Consider the following 25,995-nt stretch of genomic DNA (forward strand, 5'->3'; position numbering starts at 1 on the left):
GCAAGTGCTAGGCAACCAACGCGGAAAATAACGCGAGGTTCGACGCGTTCCACTTAAGGCCCAAATAGGAAAAGCGCGTGGTCGTTAGTTCGCCGATGCACGCCGATGCAAACAAAGCAAACATTTTCTCCCGAGAGCCGCTCTCGTGCAACAACATTTTTTCTATCTCTATACTTTATCCCTAGCAACTTGATGGTTGTGTCAGGGCATTGTCTTGTTTATCTTAATCAGTATACTCCTTCAGGTAGATCCAGCATTCTTAGCCACGTTTGAAATGGATGAGCCTACATCTCAGATACCACTAAACGGGATGCCACAGCAGACTGAAGCGACGACCAGACAGCGCAGAGAGAGCTTCGTCTCAACAGACTCCCAAACAGCGTCAGAGTAAGCATATACCTCTTTATGGGCCTCTTTTTCATCTCCTGGCACCTTTCTTGACAATCAGACCAATTATCCGTCTCTAAACATCCTCCGCTTTCTGCTAGTTTTATCGACAACCAGCTCAGACTGGAAGCTGATGCGCGCGAGGCCTTACCATATGTAAGTAATTCAGCGCCCTGATTGTTTCGCATATACAAGTTAGCTAACAACCAAATCCAGTCCTTCGACACTTGCGCACAGCCTCTGGGTGCTCTCCGCCAAAGCCTTTTCTCCTGTTTGACCTGTAATCCGCCCCCTTCCGACCCCAACGCACCCTACAACGCCGCGGGCGTGTGCTATTCGTGTTCTATTTCCTGTCATGGCGAGCACACGCTTGTTGAACTCTTCTGCAAGCGCAATTTTGTATGCGATTGCGGAACCACCCGTTTCCCACCAACTTCCCCTTGTACCCTACGAGTGTCTAGCACCGGAACGAAGGGGGTCCATTCAGAGAAACCAGCTGCAGGCAACAAGTATAATGGCAACTTTCGCAATATATTCTGTGGGTGTGCCGAGACGTATGATCCTCATCTGGAAAAAGGAACAATGTTTCAATGTCTCGGCCTGGGAACTATTGAAACTGGAGGTTGCGGGGAAGATTGGTATCATCCAGAGTGTCTCGTGGGCCTTCCGCGTAATTGGGCCGACGGTGTGAAGAAAGAGAAAGATTCTCAACCCGAAACAAAGGACAAGGATGGGCAGAACGGAGACGCCGAAACAGCTGATTTTGCCCCTCCCAATGAAGAAGCAGACGACGAGCCACCCTTGCCTCCACAGTTCCCTGACGAGGATGATTTCGACGCTTTTATTTGCTACAAGTGCCTAGATTCCAATCCTTGGCTTAAGCGATACGCTGGGACGCCTGGATTCTTGCCTGCGGTTTACAAAAGGGATGCGCCTGCGCCAAATGTTACGAATGAAAATGTCACGGCAGAAGTGACTGAGGAACCCAAGGACGATACACCAACAACCAATTCTAGGAAACGAAAACCTGAAGATAGTTCAACCGATGAACCTGATTCCAAACGACCCAAGGAGGAAACGTCAACAGAGGTCCCGACAGACCCTGAGTTGAAATCTGCCAAGTCCTCAAAGCCCAAGCACGAGACCCTCCCAGCTAGTTGGCCCTCTGGCACGTTTTCCCTTTTCCTCAAAGAAGATTTCCGCGACTACCTCTGCCGCTGCCCATCCTGTTTCCCCAATCTGATCCCACACCCCCAACTCCGTGAGGAGGAGGACACCTATGAGCCCCCGCTTTCCGAAGATGGGGACAACCCCAACGGCGCTGGCAGCCATCATACGGGGAGCCTTCTCGATCGCGGAGAGGCGGCGTTAAGTAACATAGACCGTGTACGTGCAATTGAGGGAGTGATGGTGTACAATCATTTAAAGGACAAGGTGAAAGAGTTCTTAAAGCCATTTGCGGAGAGTGGTCAGCCTGTTGGGGCTGAGGACATTAAGGCTTATTTTGAGAAGTTGAGAGGTGATGATCAGGGCATTAGGGAGGCTGGGGTGGCGGTGGAGGCGTCTGGGTCTGGGCCTGGATCGCGTAAGGACGGTGGAAGTGGCGGTGATGCTGGTGACGGTCGGAGGGAGCAGAGTGGTGAGTTTCCCGTTCTATGAGGAGTTCGTACAAGTTATGCTGATCTGTTTGAGATAGGTTATTGATGACAACTGATACCTTGTTCTTCTAATCCCTAATTTTTTATCGTCTGGCTCTGAGCGTGTAATACTTCCATAATATTGTACAACAAAATGAATGGTAATAATGATTCATGGACAAGTGTTTCAAGAGGTGTTCAGCTTTGGATTTTATTTAATCTTCCGGTTTAGGTTATTACCATTTATTTTTTTTAATGTGTTTCTTTATTTGTTTGTGATCTAGTTTGAACAGCCTCCGGGTCATTTATCCCTACTTTGAGACATCTATCAAATAAAGGAACTGCCTTTAAGATCTAAAAGGTAATCCTCGTTCCCAATTTGATAGCAAGTTGAAGTGCGGGACATCACAAACTCGCAGAAAAAGGTGAAACTGATTCGAGCCCTTTAAACACTCTCAACCCACCGCCCCCGAAAAACAAGCAGGAAACGATACCGAAAAAATGAACACAGCCCCCACACAATAAATAGCAGCGTTCATAAAACACCATGCCTCATTTAAAGAAATATATTTCAAAAACACAACACTGTGCCCATCCAGCTCAATGGGGTATTATCGCCATGTCATATCATAACAGTCACAGCCTCACATCAACCAGCGTCATAAGCACTTCAAACCTTCCAACCACCACCCCCAAATCCAATCAAAAAGCAAAAGTGTGCAATGCGTTCATCTAAAACACATGCAACGTCCGATTCTGACGCTCCATGGCGCTCTGCGCACGCCGTGGCGGTCGACGGTAACACCGGTGGAAACGTGTCGACCCCCGATACGTTTCGAGTAGAAGAAAGGCATGGTTCTGATCGACCTCCGATATCAAGGCGGGTGGTTGCAGGGAGATGCTGGTATTTCGGCCCAGGTTGGGCAGGGAGAGAGGCGTGGAAAGCTTCGTGTTATTTCGTAGATGCTAACGAGGGAAATCGAGGCTAGTTCGGATAGGACTTCTGTAATGTTTATTTGATTGTATTGGATTGTTGATGGGATGGTTTTTGTTGTGGGCCTCTCACTGGTTGGAAGATGGAGGAACTAAAGGAGGTTGGTTGGTAGATAGAGAAAACTGGTGCAGCACTTTTTCTCTTTTGTTGGTTCCTGAGGGATGTCTCGTTGCCGAAGGAGATCTATGGGTTCTTGTGACAAAGAACAGAAAAGCAGGGAATTAGGGTAGAGCAGATATTGAATTGTTCGCTCAGCAGAAGGATTTGCAAATCATGCAGAGACTTTAATAGTTTGGAGGTTGTGGCGGCTTTAAAGATGGGCTGGTAGATTCCACGTCAGAACGTTGGCGCGTAAGTAACTACTAGCAGTGGGGACTTGCGATGTTTCATTACAAGGTGGTTAGTTACATCATAGTCCGCTGGGGACAATGTACGTACAACACATTATGTCTGTTCATCTTAAGAGCCAGTATTGGCTCCGAATTATATAATTTTGTTAAAACGTGCTCCAAATTCAATTCTCTTCAGGTCCAGTCCATACTTTCCATTCATTCCATTCCAACCACACCAACCCCTCTTTTGCTGGGTGGAGCTCGGCTATTAACTAACTAAATTCCCAGCCACCATACGATGCGTCACCTCCAGAGCCCCTCTGTGGCGGTTTGTGGCAATTGCTGGAGGATGGATTTTTGTCCCGAGGCAATGAATTTGCGACAGAGAAAAAAAAAAAAAAAAAAAGGGGGGGTATGTATGATGTTTTGAGTTTCACTCGTTGCCGTAAATAAAAAGGCCGTGCAGATCGGGTTAGTTCCCGCGCTTAACGCGTTTATTTACATCTACGTCATGAGGTAGAGATCGATCGCTCACTATATATGACGAAATCAAGGTGCCCGATTAGACGTAATCTCCGCTATTCATCCTGGTTCCAGGGTCTTGCAGAAATTGGAATCCTCAAAGCCATGAAATGCCAAATGAATGTTGTTGGTTGCTACGGGCGATCCTGGGCCATATATCATTTAGAAAACGGCTGACTGCGATCCGAGAAATCGTTCTCTATGGTTCTCAATGACATCAGACATAGGTTCCTAGGTGCCTTGAGAGGTTGGATCTAGGCATTGCTATCATCAATTACACTGCTGATATACTTAACTAAATTTTCGACTCGCTAAATATTCTCCAAGAAATAATATTTATGTTAGAATTTTGTGGCGATAAGCCATACTTCGGTCTACCCTGCCCAGTAGAGCCCAGGTAATGATGCAATAAGCTGCAATCTACATCAAAAGCGTTCATATTACAAGTAGAACAAGGGCCATGAATATAAGGCAGGTAAAACAGTATATAGTAGAAGATACAAGAATGGATATTAGATGCCATCAAACAAAAGCACACACAGATATATTCTGATAACTCCGCCCAGCCATAAAAGGTGCAATAATAACTCCTCCAATCCCCGTAATAACGACTGTTCCGGCCAGCGTTTATCCTTCCTTAGTTCGTTTTACCGCTCTTGTATCATCAGGTTGCCCACTCTTTTTTGTGCCTGGTAAGCTATTCGTTCGAATATCATTGTCATCCTGGCTAACTCGCCGATTAGGATACTTCCCCTCAAAACCTTCAAAGCAGTTTGTTGCTACAGGACTACCCGTCGAGAAATATGGGTGTTCCAGTGCCTCTTTTGCCGTTAGCCGCTTTGCCGGATCGTATTCCAAAAGGCGGGAGAGAAGATCAAATCCTTCTCGACCGGGAGAGCCTGACGGTGATGACAGATATCCGGCTGACTTGACACAGGTGTGGTACCAGTCGTCTAAGTTAGACGTTTTGTTCAGTTGGTTGCCGCCACGTGTCAAGGCCAGTGACTGAAGCTGTGCATATTCCGGCATGGATGTAAGCCCGGGCCAAGTATCCTTTTTCGGTACACCCAATATCTCAATAATTTTAAGCATTTGGTTCCGTTGGAACGGCACAGTCTTTTTGGCATCCATTTTGGCTTCTTCGCCTTTGAATATTGGACGGAGCGAAAGCAATTCAGCAAATATACAGCCGACTGCCCAGATATCAATGGCGGGTGTATAATGTCGACTCCCAAGTAATAATTCGGGGGCGCGATACCAAATGGTCACCACCACTTTGTCACCTGAGAAAAGCGAATTCAGAGGCTTGTAAAATAGACGGGCGAGGCCGAGATCACCAATTCGAACAGCACCAGTCGACGTGACTAGAATATTGGCAGGTTTGAGATCTCTATGTAAAACCCAGTTGCTGTGGAGATAGAGAAGGCCGTTCAGAAGCTGGAATAAAATGGACTTTACCATTGGAGCGGGGATGGCATGTCGTGGAGGCTGGGTGTGGTGGTGAATAATCTGCAGTAGGTCGTGCTCGGTATACTCAAAAACCATGAAGATGCACTTCTCCTCGAGAATTATTTCTTCCAATTGGACAACATTTGCATGTGACAACTCAGAACATAACGCGATTTCTCGAATCGCCGACTGGGACAGACCTGTGTATTGAATTACTTCCCCTTCCTTGTCGGGTTTAAATCTATGGTTGTCAGTTTCCGCAGATATAAATTGTGGAAGGCTTATTATCACAAACTTTTTAATGGCAAACTCGCGCTTTTGGTTATTTCTGCCGATTGCCTTGTAGACTCGGCCATATGTACCACTACTAATAAATCCGACAATGTGATATTTCTCTCGAATATGAACTTTGCTGGTATATCCGCACCCGGGAGACTTTTTCGGTTCCAGGGTATCTACAAAAGTAATCCTAGTCAGTTACAGATAATGTTATGCGTGTGCAGAGAAAAAGGAAAGAAAGATGGAAATCCAAGCGTCAAAACAATTTGATATCAAAAAATGGGAAATTCTGCGGTGCAGCTTTGACGGGTTGAAAAAGTTTATATCAAGGACGGGGGGTTAAAGAGGAGATAGTGGATCGAAGGGGGTTGATAGCTTCAGTATCCGAAAAGACACATTTTGCGAAGTTAAAAGATAAACTTGAAACCAAGGTCAAAACCAAGGTCAAGTGGAAGGGTAAATAAACCCAGGCTCGGTTCGGAGTTAGGGAATTACCTCGCAGAAGGCTCACTCTCAAAGAGTTCAACTCGTGAATGCGGCGCTTTGACATGATGCAAGATAAGATTTATAGTGCTGAAAGCAAGTATAATTTGGTAGTTATCGGAATCCACATCAAAATCGAGAGATGCAGTGCAATGATACGTAGTGTGGACGATACGTAAAGGGGGACAGAATAAAATGTGTGCGATTATACGTTTTGGTGCCCAAATGTAGAATGCAGCATTGATTTTCCCAGCTGTGTTACAGCGGAAAGAAAATTCATTAAGTTTCAGCTAAAACGGTAAACCAAAGAGCTGGGGCGGGGCTGATTCCGCTGAAAAGCCATGGTTTTGTCTGCACAACCGAGCCAACGAAGACAAAATAGCATGGATGGAAAGTGGAGACTAAAAAGAGGAAAGGCAATAAGCGCGCTCTGGGGCCAACCAGAGAAAGAAAATGAAGTAAAAAGAGAGAACTTAATTACCGTCAAAAGCTGCCTGAACACTCCTCTTTAGATTTCGGGTTTGGCGATGCTGGCCGCTGCTGTTATTACCAGGTTGATTTCCGTTATTATTCAAACCGCCAGCAAACGTGGATCTTGTCGAAGCGGCATCTGACATCGAGCTCCCGCTGGCGGAGTGCGGCGGATTGCTGAGACTCATCGCGGATCTCAATCTTACGACATCCGGCCCGAATTAACTAACTAGTTAAGACGTTTCTCTTCCCAGCATTCGTGGACCAGAACTAGGTCTAGCGCAGTCTGGCGGGCTGTCTCACATCCAACGGAAAATCCCGCGGTGGCTATGAGGGGATATCATTCATGATGATAGTTAGTTAGTCAGCCCCAGCAAGCAACAGTAACGTTATAGTTACTAAGTGAATTAGTTAGTTAAGTTAATCCGAGCAGACGCAAGTTAGTTATGTCGTTACCTAGTGCTGATTCTGTCAATGAGACTGGGTGGCTTGGAATCCCTGGTTATATTCGATTCGCCATTGCAAGGGTGCGAACATTCGAGGATTGGACTGATTCGATCGGATGTTGGCGTTCCACTGATTAGATAAGCCTGCTTGACTCCTAGTCATGTGATCCCCCTTTTTATCTTCCCAATTGCTGGGTTGGTTCCTTTTGCCAACAGCATACAGACTGAGTAAGGATGGGCTGAATACGTTTTTTAATTCAATTTCGTTTCATGGGAGATCCGAAATATTTGGAACGGTAGAGTATCTCTGGGGACAGCATCTTGTCTTTCTCGTTGAAGTGAGCCGACGGCCTATTTTGGCTCCTTGGCTATAACCACACAGTTCAAGCAATAAATATACCACGATCATACCTGAGATCAAGTGTCATATATGCCATCCAGATATTTAGGATTTGGACTTTTCAAGGCTCACATTAAAGAGAGGCATCTCAAATGGCTACATTTCGTCCGCCATCAGCAGACTTGATTGGGGGAGTTTATCACCAGCGGAGTTTGCCAGACAATTTCTCCAGCTGCGGTCGACTCGGCGAATTGCAAAAAGAATGAAGGCTGCTTCTATGCTGGGTACTTCAGTCTTCATCTTAGGAAAAGAAAATGCAGCAGGTAAACTCGGAGAACGCGAAAGCAATGTCTCTAATGTCTCGGACTTTCTCAAGATGCATGTCCCTCTATATACCTCGAGCTAACACCACAAAACAGAAAAGCTGAACTTCCAACATTCCGGCTTTTCCGTTCACCCTTCTCAACCTTTCCAAGTGTGGGTATAAGTGTAGCTACATCGCGAATATCTATTTCTCGGCCTTCACTCATCACTACGTTGGCATGCTGGCAAAATTCATTGTCGCTCACTTTTCTGGCTCAATATACGTCATAATGTTGGCTTACCCGTCATCACCCAGCACTGTGGTCTTAGCACTGTGGTCTTCTTGATTATTCGACCTTAACTGATCGGTGTGGTGCTTACTGCTACTTTGAATGCAGCTATCTACCCTTCACGGTGAATGCTTGTTATGTACCCCATCATCCACGGAACTGGAGATTCTTGGGCTGTGTGAAGATCACGTCTTGTACAGCACTAAGACTGCTCCAGCAGCTATGTTATAAGGTTATGGGAACTGTTTTTCCTTCTCTCAGTCAGAATAATAAATGAATTTCCCAGTGTAAGACTCAACCGTAAAATGGGCCGCTCTGGTGAGTGATTTTTTTACAACTATTACAGCTTGGTTGATAAACTCGCCGAAGTTTTTTCTGTTGATCAATTCCCGTCCACCCATTTTGAGAGCTGACCGTTGTGACATGACAGCCATCCACTAATTAATCACTAATAATTAAAGAAGCTTGACACAAAACATGACTACCGCCGACACACGGCTCTAAGCAACGGCTAGAGCTATAAATAAATAAACCACCTATCTATCATTAAATGGACGCAACAAACAGGCAGCAACTATATAAGTATCCGTCCCGCTTACTCTCTGTCAGTCAACCTTCCGCACACATTTATTTACCTTCTCCTTAACCAATTGAGTTGGAAATGCCATCATCAATGCATCTGCCTCTTAAATGAAACCTGCGTGTGACTTCCCCATCTAAAGATTCAAGGCATTGGTTAATGGGGATCTCAGGGAAATTTTAACAAACAGACTCACAGACCTGACCAACAAAGCTTCTGGATTGACTTTATTCCCGATCCAAGATGACAGAGAGATCAGAGACAACTCCCCTTCTCATTGACGCCTCCGCCGGTGCTTCTACTGCAAACGAACAAAATGATGTTAATTCTTACAGGCGGACCCCGGGAAGGCCCTTCCGTGGAACTTTTCACCTCACCTGGCTGTCCATCATCATCTCGGTCCTGACCTTTATCCCCCTGTCGCCGCGGTAATAATTAATCAGTATCCCTCTTCCCAATATAAGTTGGACTGGAGAGTAGAAGAAGGTTGCATTATGATGATTGAACTGGTAAGCATACTCCTTTCCTCCGCATTCGTTGAGAAACAGTGTGTGCGGATCGGAAGCGCTCATCTCCACTGGAACAAACCCCTTATCTAGAGCGTTGTCGCGGCTTTTTTTAGCTTTCTCAACCTAGCCTATATCTATTTGTGTCAGCGCCCAATGTGGCTCTTTCTCAACCTTGCAATCGATGTCTTTGTGAGCGGTTACTCCTTCGTCATCGACATTCAAGGCCTGCTGTTAAATTCTAAACCTTGCCAACCTGGTCCCCGCTGTGGCGAGATTTCAAAGAGAACCCGCATGTTGGCTGGTATTGGGCTCAGCCTCGGGTTGGCATTGGGGTAAATTTACCTTTTTAGTATCCGCCCTCTATCCCACCTACTCATGAACGACAAAACGAGATTAAGTACAGGATACTGACTGCTGGTTCTTATCCAGAGTCATCCACCTTCCTCTATTTCTGATCCGTTGTACTATTGCTATCCGTTGGCGGTCTGAGCACGGACTGCCCAGGTCATTGCGAGCCCCCAATGGGGATCTTAGGCTGGAATTCTCAATCAGATTGTTGGGAAATAATAATCCCCCCGTATCCATACCGCCGGATAGGCAGTAGGCGGCCTGGTGACAATTTTGCGGGGAAAAGGACTATCCAGATGGCGCGTCCATTTATGATCTTCGACGATGGATATATATTGGCTATCCGCCAACTCGTTTCCGTAAACTTGGGAACTTTGACAGGTAATTTAACCTCTGGCAAAATTAAGCACGGCCTTGGCCTTATCCTCCCTATTGTATCACAGAGCTACCTGCGTTGTTGCTCCAGATTAGGGACATAACATGCATCGGTATCTTGCCAGAAGAATCAGACTCTTACAGCATTTCAGGTATAATCTTGATTCCTTAAACAACAAGTAAAATTCTTGATGCAGAGATTCAGTTAGATACCACCAGACTTGGTGTCAGTGTCCTCCCAAAACCTCAGACATCATTTGGCCAGTAGTGCGCCAGCGACCCTGAACACTTTGATTGATAGTTTGATTGATAGGCCAAAGGTGGTAGGGAAAGGTACGGGCGTTGCAAACATTGAGTGGACCTTGCAAGTATATTTAGTCCGTTCTGCTGTCTCGACAAATAAAATAACGGACAACTCCATTTTGTTCTACACCGACCGAAACCGACAGGATTAATATTATTAACCTTACCTGGTGCCAACCAATGGAACTCGGTTGCATCATGTGATCATGGGTTCCGTCCATGATACATGTCCATGTATCTTGCGAAAGGATATCAAGCCCCGCCTCACTAAATACATGGCTACCCTAAATTCCAAATTATTTCATTACCGTACATAATAAGGCCAAAAATGGATCCGGAAGTCAAATACCTCCTATCGCTCCGCGCTATTCGGGAACGAACAAAGCTTGTAGAGGATTTAGCACGGGCCGGGAAGTTAAACCATTTCAATTTGCAAGAAGAGCGCTTAGAGAAAGTTGCGGACTTCGTCAGTTCCGTCATCAAAGTATGTTCAGCATTAATCAACTGCTCCCGTCTAACGCACAGATTGCGAGGAATCTGACAATCTTCGCCAGCGGGATTTTGGCCCTGACAAATTCGACACAATTCCCCCACATGGCCGTTGGCAGCATTTCGAGGTTGGCAATGTACCTCGCCTTGCAAACCTGATGGAAGATTGGAAGAAGAACAATTGCGACAATGTAGAAATTACCAGGTGCCTAATTGACTTGTTTTTCGTTTCTGTGCTCCTGGATGCTGGGGCCGGTGATGAGTGGCGATATGTTGAGCCAGGGACCGGCCGGACGTACGAACGGAGTGAAGGAATTGCGGTTGCTTCCTTGCATATGTTCAACTCGCTGGTTTTCACAGCGGAGAAAAATGGAAAAGCACCTCTGGTTGACGGTAAATTACTGATGACCGTATCTAACAGGTTTACATGCTAATTCGAAAATGGTTGTCCAGGGAGGGGACTGAAACAGCTCAGCTCTGATGCGCTGGCGGAAGGGTTTCAAGTTTCGGGAAGCAACACGATGTTGGGGATTGACTCCCGTGCTGCTCTTCTGAGGGAACTAGGAAATTCCTTACTCTCCCATCATGATATCTTTGGGGATCAAGGCCGCCCAGGCAATCTTGTCGGTAAGCGCACCCCACCTCTAACCCAATTATCATTTTCCCATGGAGGAGGACAATAGTTTAAGGATGTCCGTAGATCATATGGTGCAATCTGCTGGCGCGTCGTCGGAACTCGATATTCTCGTATTCTGGGACGTTCTCCAAACTCTCCTCATTCCCATCTGGCCCAAACACCACCGAACGTCAATTAATGGGCATCCTATTGGCGATGCATGGCCTTTGCATGTTTTGCAGCAACAAATGGCGAAACCAGATCCTAGTACTGAGAGCAGCCCAAAATGCATTCAGCCCTTCCACAAGCTTACACAGTGGCTCGCTTACTCGCTTATGGTTCCATTCCAGAGAATTCTAGGCCTGAAGTGGACCAACACGGAATCACTGACCGCCTTGGCCGAATACCGCAACGGTGGCCTCTTCGTTGACCTAGGGGTATTGTCTCTTAAGAAGGAGGCCCTCGAGAGAGGGCTGAAAGCGTCCGGCTGCGAACTGCCGCTTTTCGAAGCGGGGGATGATGTCATTGTTGAGTGGAGGGCCATGACATTGGTGCTGATCGACAGGCTGTACGGTATGATTCTATCTCGGATGGACGGGGTGCATTTAACTATGGCGCAGCTGCTCGAAGCCGGAACGTGGAAGTCAGGCCGTGAAGTTGCGGCGCAACGTCGCCCGACAAAGTCGAGTCCAATTCTCATCAAAAGCGACGGCACGTTATTTTGAGTTGTTATTATCAGTTGCTAATGAAGATGTAAGCCTGATCATCTGGATGAAGTACCATCAGCCCCCTTAATACGCGATTCAATTTTCTCTTAAACACGATGCAAAAAACACTCCAAGCAAAAGCAAAACCAATGCCTCTGGACGCCCGGGAACATGTAGACCGTTTCTTGCTTGATGAGTGTTCCATTCCTACGATAACATTTAGTATGTAACTAGTTAACTGGTAGTTCCAGTTCCGCAGAATCAAGCGTCCTCTTTCCTATAAAGAAACCGACTCCGAAGCTGACAGGTAGAAGAACACTTGGCCTGAAGCCGTTGCACACATGGAAATACTGAACGGACGGGGCAAAAAAAGAAAAAAGGTAACTGAAAGTATATCGATTGTTTTCTTCTATGTTCGATTTCATGTTCCGATAAATACTCTTGTGTGGAAGTTCACTGTCCTTCCCGGAGATCGGTTCACAAAGGTTTTAACTAAGTTTACTTAAACTTCCAGCGGTGTCTGGATGCGGCCCGAGCCGAGAGCTGAGATAATAAGACCAGAAATTTATACGTTGTATCACTTTTATAGTGTAGATACGCATATATACGGAGGTCCCTTTCAAAAGTTTCTTCCTGCCACTAAATACAGTAAAAACACCATCAAAGTTAATGTAGAATATTACACCCATTTTATCCATGGCCCTCTTTATATTCATTGCCTCCTTCTAGCTCTATAATCTTTTGAATATGAATAGGAATCTGCTCAATCCATGCCTGTATTGCCTTCTGAGACAGATTCTTCCAGCACTGCTCCCATATCATAATAGCTTCTGCCTGACTCTTTGGTGGCCTCTTACAGATAGTTCTTCACTTCATCCATGACCAGCAGGGTTCAATTGAGTTAAGATCAGAGGAATTACCACACCAAAGCATTCAACAGACATTGAATATAATGATCATGAGAAGGAGCTTTATCCTCTTTGAACAATTGTGCCTGGGTGTTCTTTTCACACTCTTTAGCAAAGAGAAAGAGGTTCAGAATGAGGATTTTGATTTGATATCAATATCAATCTATATCATCACCACTGCCACAGGAAAGCTTGCCTGTTTTCTGTTTTCATTTTTATGTAAATTTTGTGTCATGTAGTTGATGAAGATTAAGCCATCTTATCCCATTCTCTATTTCTCATTTCTCTTTCATAACTAGCTTCAATTCCTCATTTAAGACATCAATAATCTTTAGAGATTCAGTCTTTTCTGAAGCAGTCTCAGAAAGCCAGCAATGATAGGACTCTTTCTTATCATAAAAGAAACACCTTCACAACATGAACTTAGAAGAGCTCTTCCACTGTTCTCAAATACAGCTTTGTACAAAGACCTTCTCTTTGATTCACCATATTTGATATCCACCACATCAATTAAGAAGAATAATGGAGGTTTCATCAGATCAAATAACCAATATCCAATCTTCAAGAGTTCAATCTTTATGTTCAAGACAGAATTAAAGCTGTTGCCGTCTCATTTTCTTAGTTAATTCAGATTTTTATGTTGACTTTGTCTTCTGAAATCCAGCAGTCCTCAGAATTATCCATATTGTAATAACAGAAATATTGAATCCTTTCAGAATGAGTTATATCAAAGTGTGTGTTTTTTCATATATTAATGATTAGCAAGATTCTGCAGAATTAAGGTTTTATGGTGTTATATGGCGCCTTGGCAGGAAGAAACTTTTGAAAGGGACCTCTGTACTTAGCATAAGCAACTGAAAAGCATATGCATACATATCTTACTGTGTATTACTTCAAACCCTCTGGTGATCCAAGGGTCCCGCAATAAACTGGGCGCACTGTGGCTTAGCTCATGGCATGTCCAGTTAGCGGTTAACTACCCACATCTCTATTATTTCCGGAACAGCTTTCTAGATGCCTCCATTCAATTAAGTTTTTCGTCATTACCTCAGGTTTAATCCGGTTCGAGGTGTAACCCAGCACATACGACCACAGGGAGTGGAAAACAGGGCTTCCCGTCCGCTCAGCCGTACTTAAGCCACTCGCCGGCCGGTTAGTAGTTGGGTGGGTGACCACCAGCGAATCCCGGCTGTCGTATGTTTTTATTATATTTTCTATTTTCTGTTCATATATATGCTGTCTATGATCGTGATGTTGACCTTCAACTCCGGATTATCATGAAAACTAAATAATAATCCCATGCATATAAAATTGTTATATAATTGAGAGAAAATTTACGCATAGTAACTATGCTTTACAGTGTAACTAATTTACAGACCGAGGAAAGATAGATGAGATCAGGAAGACTTCCACAACAGATTGAGGTTGTTACGCCCTCACTTTAATAAAAACAATATTTAATATATGAAGGTTCAACTCCTTGAGAAGAACGTTCATGAAACTGAAGAGAAATTTAGATTTATATATATATTGGAATATAGTGCACCTTTCTATACATACGGGTCTTTCATTCCTTTATCCCGGTGTATATTAGCATGTTGAAGCATAGTCACCTGAATGTTTCCCATGTTTCTAATCCTTCCATCCCAAGCGTTTCGCCACAAGCTTAACGGCATAGACAAGGCCAAGCAGGGCCGGAACCTCAATTAGGGGTCCAACAGTAGCGGCAAGAGCCTGGTCACTATTCGCCCCGAATGTCGCAATGGCAGCAGCAATAGCCAGCTCGAAGTTATTGCTAGCAGCGGTAAAACTTTGAGTTGTCGCCAGTTTGTAGCCGAATCCTAGCCTGTAGCAGATAAATAAAGTAGCGAAAAAGATAATGATGAAGTATACGATGAGAGGCGCGGCAACTCGAACAACGGAGACAATTTGGTGAACCACCTGGCGGCCTTGGGAGGCAAACAGGACTAGGATTGTGAACAAGAGGCCGATTAAAGACCATGGACCGATCCACTTCAGAAATACTTGATCATACCACCGCTCGCTTGCCAACCCCCGAACTGTAAATCGTGTAAGAATAGCGGCACCCAAAGGGATTCCAAGAAATACCGCGACGCTTTTGGCAGCCATCGCGTATTCGAAACTGACAGTGTCACCACTGATAACTTGGATGAAAAACACTCCCAGCGGTGCAAAAAGAACCATTTGAAGAAGCGAATTGACCGCCACCAATATTGCACAATAGTCTCCATCCCCGCCTGCTAAGCCTGTCCAAATTAAGACCTATGAGGCATATGCATTAGAGGACCATGAAATGATGGATTGATATCCAAGTGTGTCCCAAGCCAACTTACCATGGCGATACATCGTGCTATTCCTACCAGGATCAGCCCCTGACGCAGCTCTGGCTCATCGGGTAAGAAAGCCCAGGCTAATGCCAGCTATGTGCATCCAAATCAGGGCAGTGTCCAGTTTCTGGTTCAATATGATATGAGTGACATACCATGAAGAAGGGAGAAATAATCCAATTCAAAAGGATGCTAAATGCGATTTGAATCCAAAGCCGACGGGTTCTTAAAAGACGATGCAGAGTCTCATACTGGACCTTGCAGAGGACAGGGTACATCATCAAGAGAAGACCAACAGCTATTGAGGATATAAATTAGCATGAAGGTAAACTTTTGGCGGGAGAGAGGACGCCTACCAATGGGCACTGAGACTCTGACAAATGTTCCTTCTTGCAACGCAGGACCAGCATTGGGGACGAAGTTCGCCAGAATGATGCCAATCGCCATGGCAAGGAAAATCCATACCGCAAGGAAACGATCCAGTATTCCTAGACCTTTGAAGACAGATTCTTTTTCGTCGCCATCATTGGGACATGCCGGGCTACTACTCTGCCTCTCTGGATCGACGGCAAGTTGCTCAACCAGACAGGAAGAAGCCTCATTGGTATCCATAGGATCAGACCAGGAGTTAGAGCTAATCTGATAGTTAACTGATAACCAGCATACTACGCGTTTGACGAGAAGCGAAGGACGGCGTAAAAAGGATATATCCGGAGAAAAGAGAAGGTAACTCGGGCGTAGTAAATTCGCTGCCTGTTGAGGCCTTGCATTTCGTTTGAAACCCTCTGAGAGCAAGCAGCTCAAGGCTTTTGTAGTCCTGCCATTTCTGCTGAACTTGAGCAACATGCAGACAGCGCGCAGTTGGATGCTTCAGGAGTCAAGACTCAAGGGTCGACAGATGTCACCGGCAAACGCTAATTGGACTTAGATGAGTGGCGCATCAAGTTAACCAGTTGCCTAAATATGTAGTTAGTTTATTTAGTTAGTTAGTTAGTACCCGGAACGCACTCTCATTCAAATAACGATTTTGTGATCTGTGCCCACCGCCCTACACTTTTCCCAAGATGTTCATCAACTCCATGTCTACCCACTCGAACAGTGGCCGTAGTCCATAGAGACATACAGAATAGATATGGAGTAACTTACTATTCTCACTCTCACGCGACGACATAGCTACCATCCTGAGACGCGTCATCAGCCCGTGCTTTTTCTTCTTTTGCTGTGCTCGACGAAATGAGGTCACTATCTCGCTGGCAGCGTTATGGAGAAAGGTTGTTGTTTGATTTTCTAACCTTGACAGAAACTGACCCAGCACTCGAGATTTTTCACAGCACCTCAAAGAGGACTACCCTGAAGAAAGAAGTGTTAATATCTTCGAAATGCAGAACTTATCTGTGCTTCTAAAAACCCTGAAAAAGACGTCATATATATATTGAACATGTGCAGAGTACCATGGAGAGTGGTGCTTCGAGGAGGGGAATCTACGCAGAATTGATTCCGCGGATATCAAACGAACTAATTCTCTAAACGAGGCGGGCTGGTGTTATGAGAGAGTTAATCCATTAATGTGATTAACAGGGTAGGTAACTAACTTTCTAAACTTAGAGAACAGACAAAAAACTGCGTTGACAGGATATGAATCTATTTGATATCCTTTCTGCCAATATCATTGCCCACAGGCCTATTATGGCCTCAGCTGAATCATGGAAGTTGGAAGGAAAATGAACACTTCAGCAACTGCCAATATTACGCTGTTATTCACTGATAAGTCTCCTGTGAATAATTTCAATGAAATATAGAACTTAAAGCCAAGATAACTATACCAAAACGTTGAACACCTTTCCTTCAGCCGTATAAAGTTTTCACACTCAGACTTAACCGTTCACTTACCTTTCTGGAGACTGAGCAATTTGAAGCTGCCCTCTTCGATACCGAAGCTGTATGAAAACTCTGAGAAGTCAAATGAGAAACTATTTCACCGCAGAGCCCAAGCATATAGAGGTATCGAGAATGCTGCGAAGCTCTCAAATCCCTTTGTCTGGAATATGCCAACAACAAGAAAACTCAAAGCGGACTTATGCAAGCTATTCTACGACTTTCGGAGCGGCCAAGAGGCAGATATGATGTTCAGCAGCTTTAAAGGCAGTCGAAGAATCATCTCCCGCCGCATTTGGATCATTCCATCTATGTTGGGCCCGTGACTGTGAAAAGTTGGGGTCCTCGAGGACGTGGGCGATTCACAACGAAGCAGTCAATGCTGGTAATCTTCTTTGGTGCGAAAAAGGCCTCTACATATGCCTTTGCAGATACAGACGAAGAAAGTTACAATCAAGATGTTTCCTTTCTGATAAACACGCAAACCAAGGTTATAACCCATGGGACTCAAACAAAACTTCTCACGATGACTGCCCAGAAAGTGTACCGGAACCCTTCTCTAGCCTCAGTCATCGCTGGCTTGCATCACGGTTCATACAAGACCGTTGACACATCGGATCTGAGTGGTGCACCGGTGGTTGACACGCAGGGAATCACAGGTTTCCATCCATAAGGTTCTAGACATCGAGGAGTTAAAATGTTTTTATCTGCCAGATTCTTGGTGGAGCGTGTTATATCTTTAAACAGCTTTTAGTTATCCTCGCTCTCCTTGCGAAAATCTTATGAAATCCCGGACTGAAGGGAGGGAGCAGAAGGGAGATCTGGATCTTATGTCAACCACAGTTGCAACAGTAACACAAGACGTGTTTTCATCGGTGATATGATGATCGTCCGTGCTACCAGAGACAATCCACCGGATGCCGAAATCGCATACTGGTTCCAGGTTCCTATGGTTGGTTATGAGGAACATCAAAACAGGGGCACTTGATCTTTAACTGTGAGTCTACTATTTGCAAAGACAAACCAAGAGCCCGCGAAGGAGGGCCTTCTGGAAACCAGAGATGACCTCCTAGATGCAGTTCAGAAAGAGTTTTCGTTCCCTACGAGACCTTGTTAGGGGCCTTGGAACCCGTTGCAGGGGCTCGCACAAATATATCTAGAGCAGAAAGAACATGTCAAGGGTATAGACAGACAAAGCGCTAAAAGCGCTTGAATCGTTGGGCTATGTGATCGAGAGCCGGGAGACCACCACGCTCTTCTGATACGCTTGTGGTGGTCAAGAATTGGGGATTGATGATGAACTGTGCCGTTGACTGCTGGAATAACCCAGACTAATGCCTACTCGGTGGCATCTGACCTGAGAGTACAGGCAGAGACGTATGCGAAACTTTCATATAAAATTGTCGTGGGTGAAGATGAGACCTTTGCTGAAACATGCAGGAATAACTTTTAATACCTTGGTCCCCTTTGATCCTGGCATGCATCTAATGTCTTTTTGTCCTGCAACTCTGCCTTTGGGAGGAGTGCCTTTCTGTTGGTTCTTCAACGTGGCAAGTTTCCTAACTGCAAGGTTTGCTTCATGGAGGAGGGCGCTATCTCACACGGCTCTGCCTCGAGCGCGATTCGGCATCTACAGACACCTCCCCATTGAAATAGATTTATCTACAGGAGGTACGAACAATGGGTTATCTTATGCACACTAGATAACAAAAAAAGTTGCATAATTGAAGTAACCCTCTGATAATTTTATATTTATTTATGAGCTTGGTGTAGCAAAAATGAATATGGTTCCGCCGTATAACATGAACCGAATAGAAGAATGACATGACATGACGCATGCTTCTATTACGAATAACTAAAAGTACAAAACATCTTGGCCTGTCTGGCATTGGTTTTCTCAAGTTCGGATAGGTTGACTCAATGCTTCATTTAGATGATAAGTTGACGCTTCATGAGAGAGATAAATGCGCTGTGGCTATGTTCGACGACGACGTACCACCCTCCTCGAACGGGTTCACAAGATGCAGCAAACTCCAAAAATATCCCCCTTTTCAAGTTGAAAGTAAAGGATGCTCCACCGTGGTGGTTCTACCAAGCTCCCAATCGACCTCCGCCCATGGGGGGCCACTTTGTTGCACCAACTGTCCCTTATTTCTTTTACGGGTCACTTATGGATCCCCGAATGCTAACTGAGATTATTGGGGTTGGACTTTGAGGCCCAACCGGAACTCAGACCAGCATAAATAACTGGATACTCCTGCAAACTTTCTCAAGTCCAATGCCCCGCTCTGAAAGCTGCTCCACCGGGAACGTTGTTGCAATGTCCAGAAACCCGCAGACGGTTTCAAACTTTGCTTATTACAGTATACGGATGGAAATAAGCCAAAGACTGCCCCATGGAACGAGCTACCTTCATCGTTGCGGTTGATCCTTGAGGAGCTGAACGAGGCAAATTTCGACTTGAAACTTTGGTTGGCGGGCATTATATTTCCTCTACTCCTACCATCTCATTATCAAGATTTGTGTCCTGTCTGGGGGACCATGATTCGGGTGTTTCAAAGACACCTTGTGAATGAGATATCTACGTAGTTAAATAGTTATATCTAACTATCCAAAGTGAATGACGAAGTCGTGGACGACTTGTCCGAACCGCTGCCACTGAGTAACTTCTGGATCCTTCCGACCAACCGTCCCCGGTTCACGCTTCATTGGCAAATCTAACTAATCTCCATGGCAGTGATTGGATAATCTGGGAGAGGCTGCGAGAGCTTGCAAAGGGAACAAGGTGTGAATCCCAGAGCCGTTAAAAGTCGAATTTAACGTCTGTCAGCGTGATGAGGGCTATATTGCCCCAAATTCCTACAGAATGCTGTTTGAACCATCGACCTGTGGCTAAAGCCATTAGGAATTTAGTATCATCGAGGTATCTCATCCTTTTCATTGAACCAATGGAAAAATGTGCAATGGATATTTGCCTCTTGAGGTTCAGTATTTACCTTTTGGTTATTAAATATAACTATAAAAATGCATGCCAAGCACACTAGATAAATAAGAAGTTAAAGCATATAAATAAGCTGGACGTGGGCGTCACAGCGGGATGTCAACTCAACTCATTCAACCTCAAAACCTCTTGAACGATGACATGGTAGCTTCTCCGCAGACAGGATAAGGAGAACACACCGGGGCTCCTGAGTAAAATCCAATCGAATTGAATGCAGTCAACCTCGTTTATATCGTTCCCCACGGCCGACTGGGCGTAATCAAAGCCGCAGCAATGACGCTTACGACGTCAACACCCCGAACGAGTGTGACGCCTTATCTAGTGTTCCTCATCTTCGTCACTACACTGGGACCCCTTCAGTTTGGCTATCATCTGGTGAGGAAATACTTGCTATGTGGAAACGTCTTCATGTCCTGAAATGTTATTGTCCTATAGCAACTAACCAACCCTCGTCTCATCAATCCAGGCTGAGCTCAATGCCCCTCAAGATGTCATAACATGTGAGAAGAAAAGTATTACATCTACGGGTCAAATCGGTCCTTCGAAACTACCACAATGTATCCCAATGAATGCATTTCAATTTGGCGTCGTTTCTTCGAGTTACACGTTGGGTGGCCTCTTGGGAGCCCTCGTCTCCGGTCCCTTTGCGACCAAATACGGTCGCCTGCTAACTATCCGGGCTACAACGATATTCTTTATTCTTGGCCCCCTCATTGAAGCCCTTGCTCATTCAATGGAATATCTAAGCGTTGGGCGGCTGATCTCTGGCATTGGAGCAGGAGCCGTAATCGTAGTTGGCCCGATATATATAGCGGAAGTTGTACATCCCGAACAGAAGGGATTTTTCGGCGCTTTTACACAAGTAATGGCAAATGTTGGAATATTATTATCCCAGACTCTGGGTTACTTCCTGAGCAGGGGCAGTCTATGGCGTTTCATTCTTGCAATTGCCGGTGCTATTGGAGCACTGCAACTCTTGGGTCTGCTTTTTGTTCCTGAGAGTCCCGCCTGGTTGGCGGAGCACCAACGGGCTGGCCATGCCCGGCGCATCCTTCAGCGTATCCGTGGGAAAAATGCAAATATCGAACCAGAAGTCAAAGCCTGGAGAATATCACCTGGCGGGACCAGTGACGGAACCTCAGAGCAAGAATCCCTCCTCACTCCGCCGCCGGGCAATCTTACCCCAAAGCGTCCCCCAGTTTCCATGTTAGGGGCAGTCAGAAATCCTACGTACCGCCCAGCCATAATCGCCGTCATCGCCGTCATGATCACTCAACAGTTCACAGGAATAAACAGCATAATCATGTACAGCGTCTCGCTTCTCTCCAACATCCTCCCCACCACCGCCGCAATCCTTGCCGTCATAGTCTCCGCTCTTAATGTCATAGTAACCCTCCTCTGCGCGCCACTAGCAGACAAACTGGGTCGCAAACCATGCCTCTTACTCAGCATCACAGGCATGGGCCTTAACTCCATGCTCCTGGCACTGGGGATTGCATTTAACTTCCAAGTCCTCTCCGCCACCGCAACACTGCTCTTTGTAGCAAGTTTCGCCGTCGGTCTCGGGCCTGTCCCATTTATTCTTGCCTCAGAACTCGTCGGCCCTGAGGCAGTGGGTGCAACACAGAGCTGGGCTTTAGCTGCCAACTGGACCGCTACGTTTGTCGTTGCTCAGTTTTTCCCCGCTCTTAATGAGGCGATGGGAGGGAAGGGGCGGGTTTATTGGTTATTTACTGCCTTGGCAGTAGTGCTGGGCTCATTTCTAGCATGGTGGGTTCCGGAGACGAAGGGGAAATCTACCATGGAGGAGGTTTGGGGTCGGGAGGAGAGGAGAGTTGATTAAATCCATTTTCACTTCGTTCCTTTTCATTTTGGTTCCTTTTCTATTGCTCTCGGAGATCTTCGAGCAGCGGTGCGACTTTTCCGGGAATAGTTTGGTGAACTAGCTGCGTATATTATGGGACACTTTTATTTTTATCTCTAATTATCATTTTTCCCGGTGCAGGTTATTGAAATTGAATATAAAGCACTGAGGTGTCCACTCCTAGTTAAGTCTGATGACAGGTAATTTGATGTGCTATACCCTACATCCGCATCCTACTTACATTTAAACAAATAAAGAACCTCAAAATTACAAGTACGGATATGAAAAAGAGGGGGAAATAATCGTTCTCATTGTAAAAGACATAGTATCCTTGAGGTCCTTAAACCCACCCAAAACACCAACATTCATGCAAAAGATGAAAAGGACAAAGCAAACCAAATTTTACATAATCATTAAAAGTGGCCACTCGAAGCAAGGGGGAGGCCATATGCGCCAGGTGACAGCATCATAGAACAAAAGTACTCTCCTGCTAGGTATATACATCACTCACACGCCATCAACTCTTATCGACCACGCCATTCAAAGCCATCTTCAATATCCATTGCTCAATGTACTCGATTGGAGGAATGAGAACAATACCGCCTGCTGACGGTATAATAGGGCTGCTCGGGCTTGGCAGTTGGTGCCGTGGTCCGATATAACCATTGTCATTAAACCTCCCCTTAAACTACTTACTCTCCATCCTGCTTAACGCCGCCAACACAACCACCAAATCCTCTTTCTCAATTCTTGAGCCTGCCTTTCCATCTCCACTCCCACCTCCACTAACCCCTTCTTCCTCACCCCCTTCTTCTTCCATCTCGCCCACATCCCTACCTTTCTGCTTCCCCTTCTTCCTTCTAGTCCTCATAGATCGATTACTATTAATATTATCCCCCAATTCATCCCTATTACCTCGGCCTGGTCTCAACTGATCACGCTCCTCTAACCGACGGGCGCAGATCGTGAGAACTTGTCCTGCCACAATATCTGCTGCGCGGCGGTAGAGCTCTATATCGTACATACCCGACGCGAAGGAGTCTAGGGTTGGGACGAGAGAGGTTGTTAGACGGGAGAGAGTGGATGTTATAGCGGATATTGAGGTGGATGAAGTGTCTGTTTGCATAGTTGTTGTGGATTTGTCGGTAGAGGTAGAGGTGGATGTGGGAATATTAAGAGCGGCAAGGATTGCTTTTTGTGATGGGTCGAGAAGGGAGGAATTTATTAGTTCCTGTTCTAAAGGAGTATTAAGGTGGGTATCCGAGATCGATGACAATGATGAGGTTGATGTGGATGGTTGCTGGATTTCAGAGGATTCATTGGAGGTTGGAGTAGAGGGGGGTCTTATTCGTGGGATTGATGGTGGTCGCAGGAGAGATGTGAGAGTTTGTCGTTCTATCTGGAGTCTGCCGTATGGAAAAATGTCATTAGTATTTCACCTTGCGTACGTATGTTCCAGTGCGAACTGAACTACATACTTGTTTATCTGCTCCTCCAACTCTTTAATCTTGTCGGCATTCTGTATATTTCTCGGATTCGGTTTCTTAACCACCACCGCAGGGAGGGCAGTTTCTTCCCGCCTAAACCAATCCGAAAGCTCTGATCGATTCGCGAAATCTTTGAGAAGTTCCTCTTGTATTACTCGAGCTGTATAGAAGTTTGATAAAAAGAAGTTAGCATCGTTCAAAGGTAGCCGTGTGCAGCATCCAAATATGATCCTTCTTTTCTTGTCTCAAAAAACATACCAGCCAACCTCGCGCTTTCATCCCCGGATCGAGATCCAGACAGCTTTTCCCCTAGTGCCCGAGTCGCGCACCATGTAAGCAATTGTCGCATTCGCCTGGGCTCCGACAATCCCTCACTCTCAATGTGTTTATAGAAATGCGCCGTATCGACCTCGTCGTGGGGTAAGGCTATCAGAATATCAAACAAAACAACATTAGCGTCCTTGACCAGGAAAATAAATACGCCCCGCAGCACCCGGGGGGGGTGAGGGGGAAACCCCGAGAAAAAAAACCCACCATTCGATGCGCCCGATTCGATTAAGGAACTCGCCCTCCTTCCCCTCAGTCCAAGACTACTCCGCCTCTGCCCCTTCTGCCTCTTCTCCATCCGCATTTCCTTATTCCTTCGAATGACAGGTGTATCCGCAAATGGAAGCGCAATCTTCTGCGTATGTGTTGTGTTGGTTTGGGGGGTATTACCATCTTGTTCTCCATCCCATCTTTGAGGGGCCTTTTGGGAGTCTTTCGGCTGACTCGTTCGCCGCTTCTTTGGCATGGTCACCGGGGCCGGTTCCGCAGTATTCGATCTCCGTCTGGATTTCGATGACTGGTCTGTTATTGTTGTCATCTGTTCCTCCCCCGCCAGACGTTTGGACGTCTGTTGCTGCGATCGGATGGGCAGTTTTCCATTGGAGGTTTCGACTGAGACCGCACGCGGCGCCTCTGCTGCCTTTGGAGGTCTTCCCTTCCCCTTAGGTTTTCTGATCGGTTGGCGCCGTGTATCGTTATCCATTGGCGGTTGTGGAACTGTATTCTCGTCAAGGGTAGTTGGTTTAGGTTTCTTCGTAGTAGCCGCGCGAGTGAATTGGAATCCTTCAACATCCTCGTCATATTCAGCTGTGGTAGAAAATGAAAATCAAGAATCAGCAATGGGGATTCCATAATAGACCCAGAGACCTACCCCAACCGGCGCAGAATGTCCCACCCATCATGAAGCAGCCCATCAAACGCTTTCTCACCCTCTCCTCCCGCCTTTAACAATAAAAAAGAAAACACTCACCAGCCTTCCTCTTCCCACTCCACCCATTCACACCCTCACCTGCATATCCATCATTCCCCTTCACGTTCCTCTTCGTGGCGTTCCCATTTGGCATTCGCCCTCGCGCCTGCGACATCACCGGATCAATAGTCATCAGCGGAGCGCGACTTCGCGTCGTCCCGTGTTCGTATCCGCTATCTCTTCTATCGCCAAAGTCTATGATATAATGGGATGTCCTTCTTGTACTAATCGTGGTCGCCGTTGATGCTAGCACGGCTGTCATGACCAGTTATCGATCCACACGCTTGAGGTGGGATAGTGTTGCTCGTGCTCGCTGTCAGGTTTAAGTGAATGGTCGCTTTTCGTCCGCGGCAAAACAAGAAAGATTGATATACTCGGATGAAAAATGGGCGTGGAGGGAGTTTTGCGACAGGATTTGGCTTCAGGTGACCTAAAAAATCCAACTGATCTCGGGAGGAACGGACGGAATAATACAAGGATATGTAATGAGATGCGACGGATATCAGTAGCGGTATTACCTCCTCGCCTTTTCGTGTGGTTCAATTCAACAGCCACCAGGGAGCCAGAGGGTAAACACGCGCGTTTGGCAACGGTGACGGATCGTAAACGTAAACGCAATCGCAATCGTATTTGCTCCAGGCCGAAGGCTCTAGGAAACCCGTATCCACTTGTAACCAGTTCAGCCCCGAATCACCCTGGGGCTCAATAACCCGATAAGACGTTGAAAGAAGAAAACAAACAATGCGTTATCCGAAACTGCTTTTAGCCGCACCAAGCACGTCTCGCAACATTTCCCCCGCGAGGCGTTTTAACAAAACCAAACACCGTTCGATCCCCAGCCAGCCAGATAGGACAACGGCTATCAAGAAGAGCGGATTTGCCAGCGTTGTCCGTACCTGTCCTTTGTATACTCCACTTCCGTTGCCCTCTTCTCCTCTCCGATGCTCTTTTGTTTCTTCTCTCTCGCGTGTGCGAATACGTGGCAGCAACCGCTCAACCAGCCAAACCGGGGAGCCAATCGTGCGTTCAAACGGGAATCTTTCGGGTCCTCTGGTTCATTCGGTTCATGCGTTCATCGGCTCATTGATCCGTATGCTGGTTGTTCCGTAGTCCGCAATCCGAAATCGAAACGAAGAAGCGGGAATTGTTTTGGTCTTGGCGCGTCGTTCGGACAGGTTGATTATATAAGATGGCTACTAGGCTTATTAAGGCTAGCGTTGTTTTAATGAAGTCACGTGATTTAACATTTATTACATGGAAGTTGGAACTTTCTCATGGGATGGAAAACATCGAAGTTAGGGGTAGGGATAGGAGGATAGAAGGTAATTCTTATATCTTATATAAGTATTCCAAAC

The 25,995-nt window shown here is 45.9% G+C and overlaps 10 protein-coding genes and 1 non-coding gene across 11 annotated transcripts; 7 read left to right on the plus strand and 4 right to left on the minus strand.

Moving 5' to 3' along the window:
* Window positions 1-274: 274 nt before the first annotated feature.
* Window positions 275-2,046, plus strand: PADG_03482 (uncharacterized protein; the record flags this gene model as incomplete). Its single annotated transcript, XM_010760584.1, has 3 exons — window positions 275-387; window positions 489-543; window positions 604-2,046. 3 exons carry the CDS (start codon window positions 275-277, stop codon window positions 2,044-2,046), a joined length of 1,611 nt encoding a protein of 536 aa, XP_010758886.1.
* A 2,453-nt stretch (window positions 2,047-4,499) lies between these two features.
* On the minus strand, window positions 4,500-6,150 carry PADG_03484 (CMGC/CDK/CDK8 protein kinase; the record flags this gene model as incomplete). Its single annotated transcript, XM_010760119.1, has 3 exons — window positions 4,500-5,562; window positions 5,617-5,776; window positions 6,096-6,150. 3 exons carry the CDS (start codon window positions 6,148-6,150, stop codon window positions 4,500-4,502), a joined length of 1,278 nt encoding a protein of 425 aa, XP_010758421.1.
* A 406-nt stretch (window positions 6,151-6,556) lies between these two features.
* PADG_03485 (uncharacterized protein) lies at window positions 6,557-6,742 on the minus strand (the record flags this gene model as incomplete). The annotated part of the gene is made up of 1 exon (XM_010760120.1): window positions 6,557-6,742. One exon carries the CDS (start codon window positions 6,740-6,742, stop codon window positions 6,557-6,559), a length of 186 nt encoding a protein of 61 aa, XP_010758422.1.
* Window positions 6,743-8,756: 2,014 nt separating this feature from the next.
* Window positions 8,757-9,358, plus strand: PADG_11608 (uncharacterized protein; the record flags this gene model as incomplete). The annotated part of the gene is made up of 2 exons (XM_010760759.1): window positions 8,757-8,834; window positions 9,170-9,358. The coding sequence occupies 2 exons, from the start codon at window positions 8,757-8,759 to the stop codon at window positions 9,356-9,358; spliced, it is 267 nt and encodes an 88-aa protein (XP_010759061.1).
* Window positions 9,359-10,376: 1,018 nt separating this feature from the next.
* PADG_03486 (uncharacterized protein) lies at window positions 10,377-11,878 on the plus strand (the record flags this gene model as incomplete). The annotated part of the gene is made up of 4 exons (XM_010760121.1): window positions 10,377-10,532; window positions 10,603-10,930; window positions 10,991-11,164; window positions 11,238-11,878. 4 exons carry the CDS (start codon window positions 10,377-10,379, stop codon window positions 11,876-11,878), a joined length of 1,299 nt encoding a protein of 432 aa, XP_010758423.1.
* A 1,975-nt stretch (window positions 11,879-13,853) lies between these two features.
* On the plus strand, window positions 13,854-13,969 carry PADG_11609. Its single transcript, XR_007137623.1, has one exon. It is a non-coding gene; the product is annotated as a 5S ribosomal RNA (ribosomal RNA).
* A 431-nt stretch (window positions 13,970-14,400) lies between these two features.
* On the minus strand, window positions 14,401-15,728 carry PADG_03487 (arsenical-resistance protein; the record flags this gene model as incomplete). The annotated part of the gene is made up of 4 exons (XM_010760122.1): window positions 14,401-15,051; window positions 15,123-15,209; window positions 15,272-15,414; window positions 15,473-15,728. 4 exons carry the CDS (start codon window positions 15,726-15,728, stop codon window positions 14,401-14,403), a joined length of 1,137 nt encoding a protein of 378 aa, XP_010758424.1.
* A 1,642-nt stretch (window positions 15,729-17,370) lies between these two features.
* On the plus strand, window positions 17,371-18,108 carry PADG_03488 (uncharacterized protein; the record flags this gene model as incomplete). The annotated part of the gene is made up of 3 exons (XM_010760123.1): window positions 17,371-17,650; window positions 17,801-17,943; window positions 18,010-18,108. The coding sequence occupies 3 exons, from the start codon at window positions 17,371-17,373 to the stop codon at window positions 18,106-18,108; spliced, it is 522 nt and encodes a 173-aa protein (XP_010758425.1).
* Window positions 18,109-20,265: 2,157 nt separating this feature from the next.
* On the plus strand, window positions 20,266-21,835 carry PADG_03489 (uncharacterized protein; the record flags this gene model as incomplete). The annotated part of the gene is made up of 2 exons (XM_010760585.1): window positions 20,266-20,367; window positions 20,459-21,835. 2 exons carry the CDS (start codon window positions 20,266-20,268, stop codon window positions 21,833-21,835), a joined length of 1,479 nt encoding a protein of 492 aa, XP_010758887.1.
* A 709-nt stretch (window positions 21,836-22,544) lies between these two features.
* On the minus strand, window positions 22,545-24,902 carry PADG_03490 (uncharacterized protein; the record flags this gene model as incomplete). Its single annotated transcript, XM_010760586.1, has 5 exons — window positions 22,545-23,262; window positions 23,335-23,503; window positions 23,602-23,769; window positions 23,878-24,477; window positions 24,641-24,902. The coding sequence occupies 5 exons, from the start codon at window positions 24,900-24,902 to the stop codon at window positions 22,545-22,547; spliced, it is 1,917 nt and encodes a 638-aa protein (XP_010758888.1).
* Window positions 24,903-25,025: 123 nt separating this feature from the next.
* On the plus strand, window positions 25,026-25,866 carry PADG_03491 (uncharacterized protein; the record flags this gene model as incomplete). The annotated part of the gene is made up of 2 exons (XM_010760124.1): window positions 25,026-25,310; window positions 25,627-25,866. 2 exons carry the CDS (start codon window positions 25,026-25,028, stop codon window positions 25,864-25,866), a joined length of 525 nt encoding a protein of 174 aa, XP_010758426.1.
* Between the last annotated feature and the right edge of the window lie 129 nt (window positions 25,867-25,995).

Source organism: Paracoccidioides brasiliensis (genome assembly GCF_000150735.1).
Source record: "Paracoccidioides brasiliensis Pb18 unplaced genomic scaffold supercont2.3, whole genome shotgun sequence".
NCBI classification, from domain to species: Eukaryota; Fungi; Ascomycota; class Eurotiomycetes; order Onygenales; family Ajellomycetaceae; genus Paracoccidioides; species Paracoccidioides brasiliensis.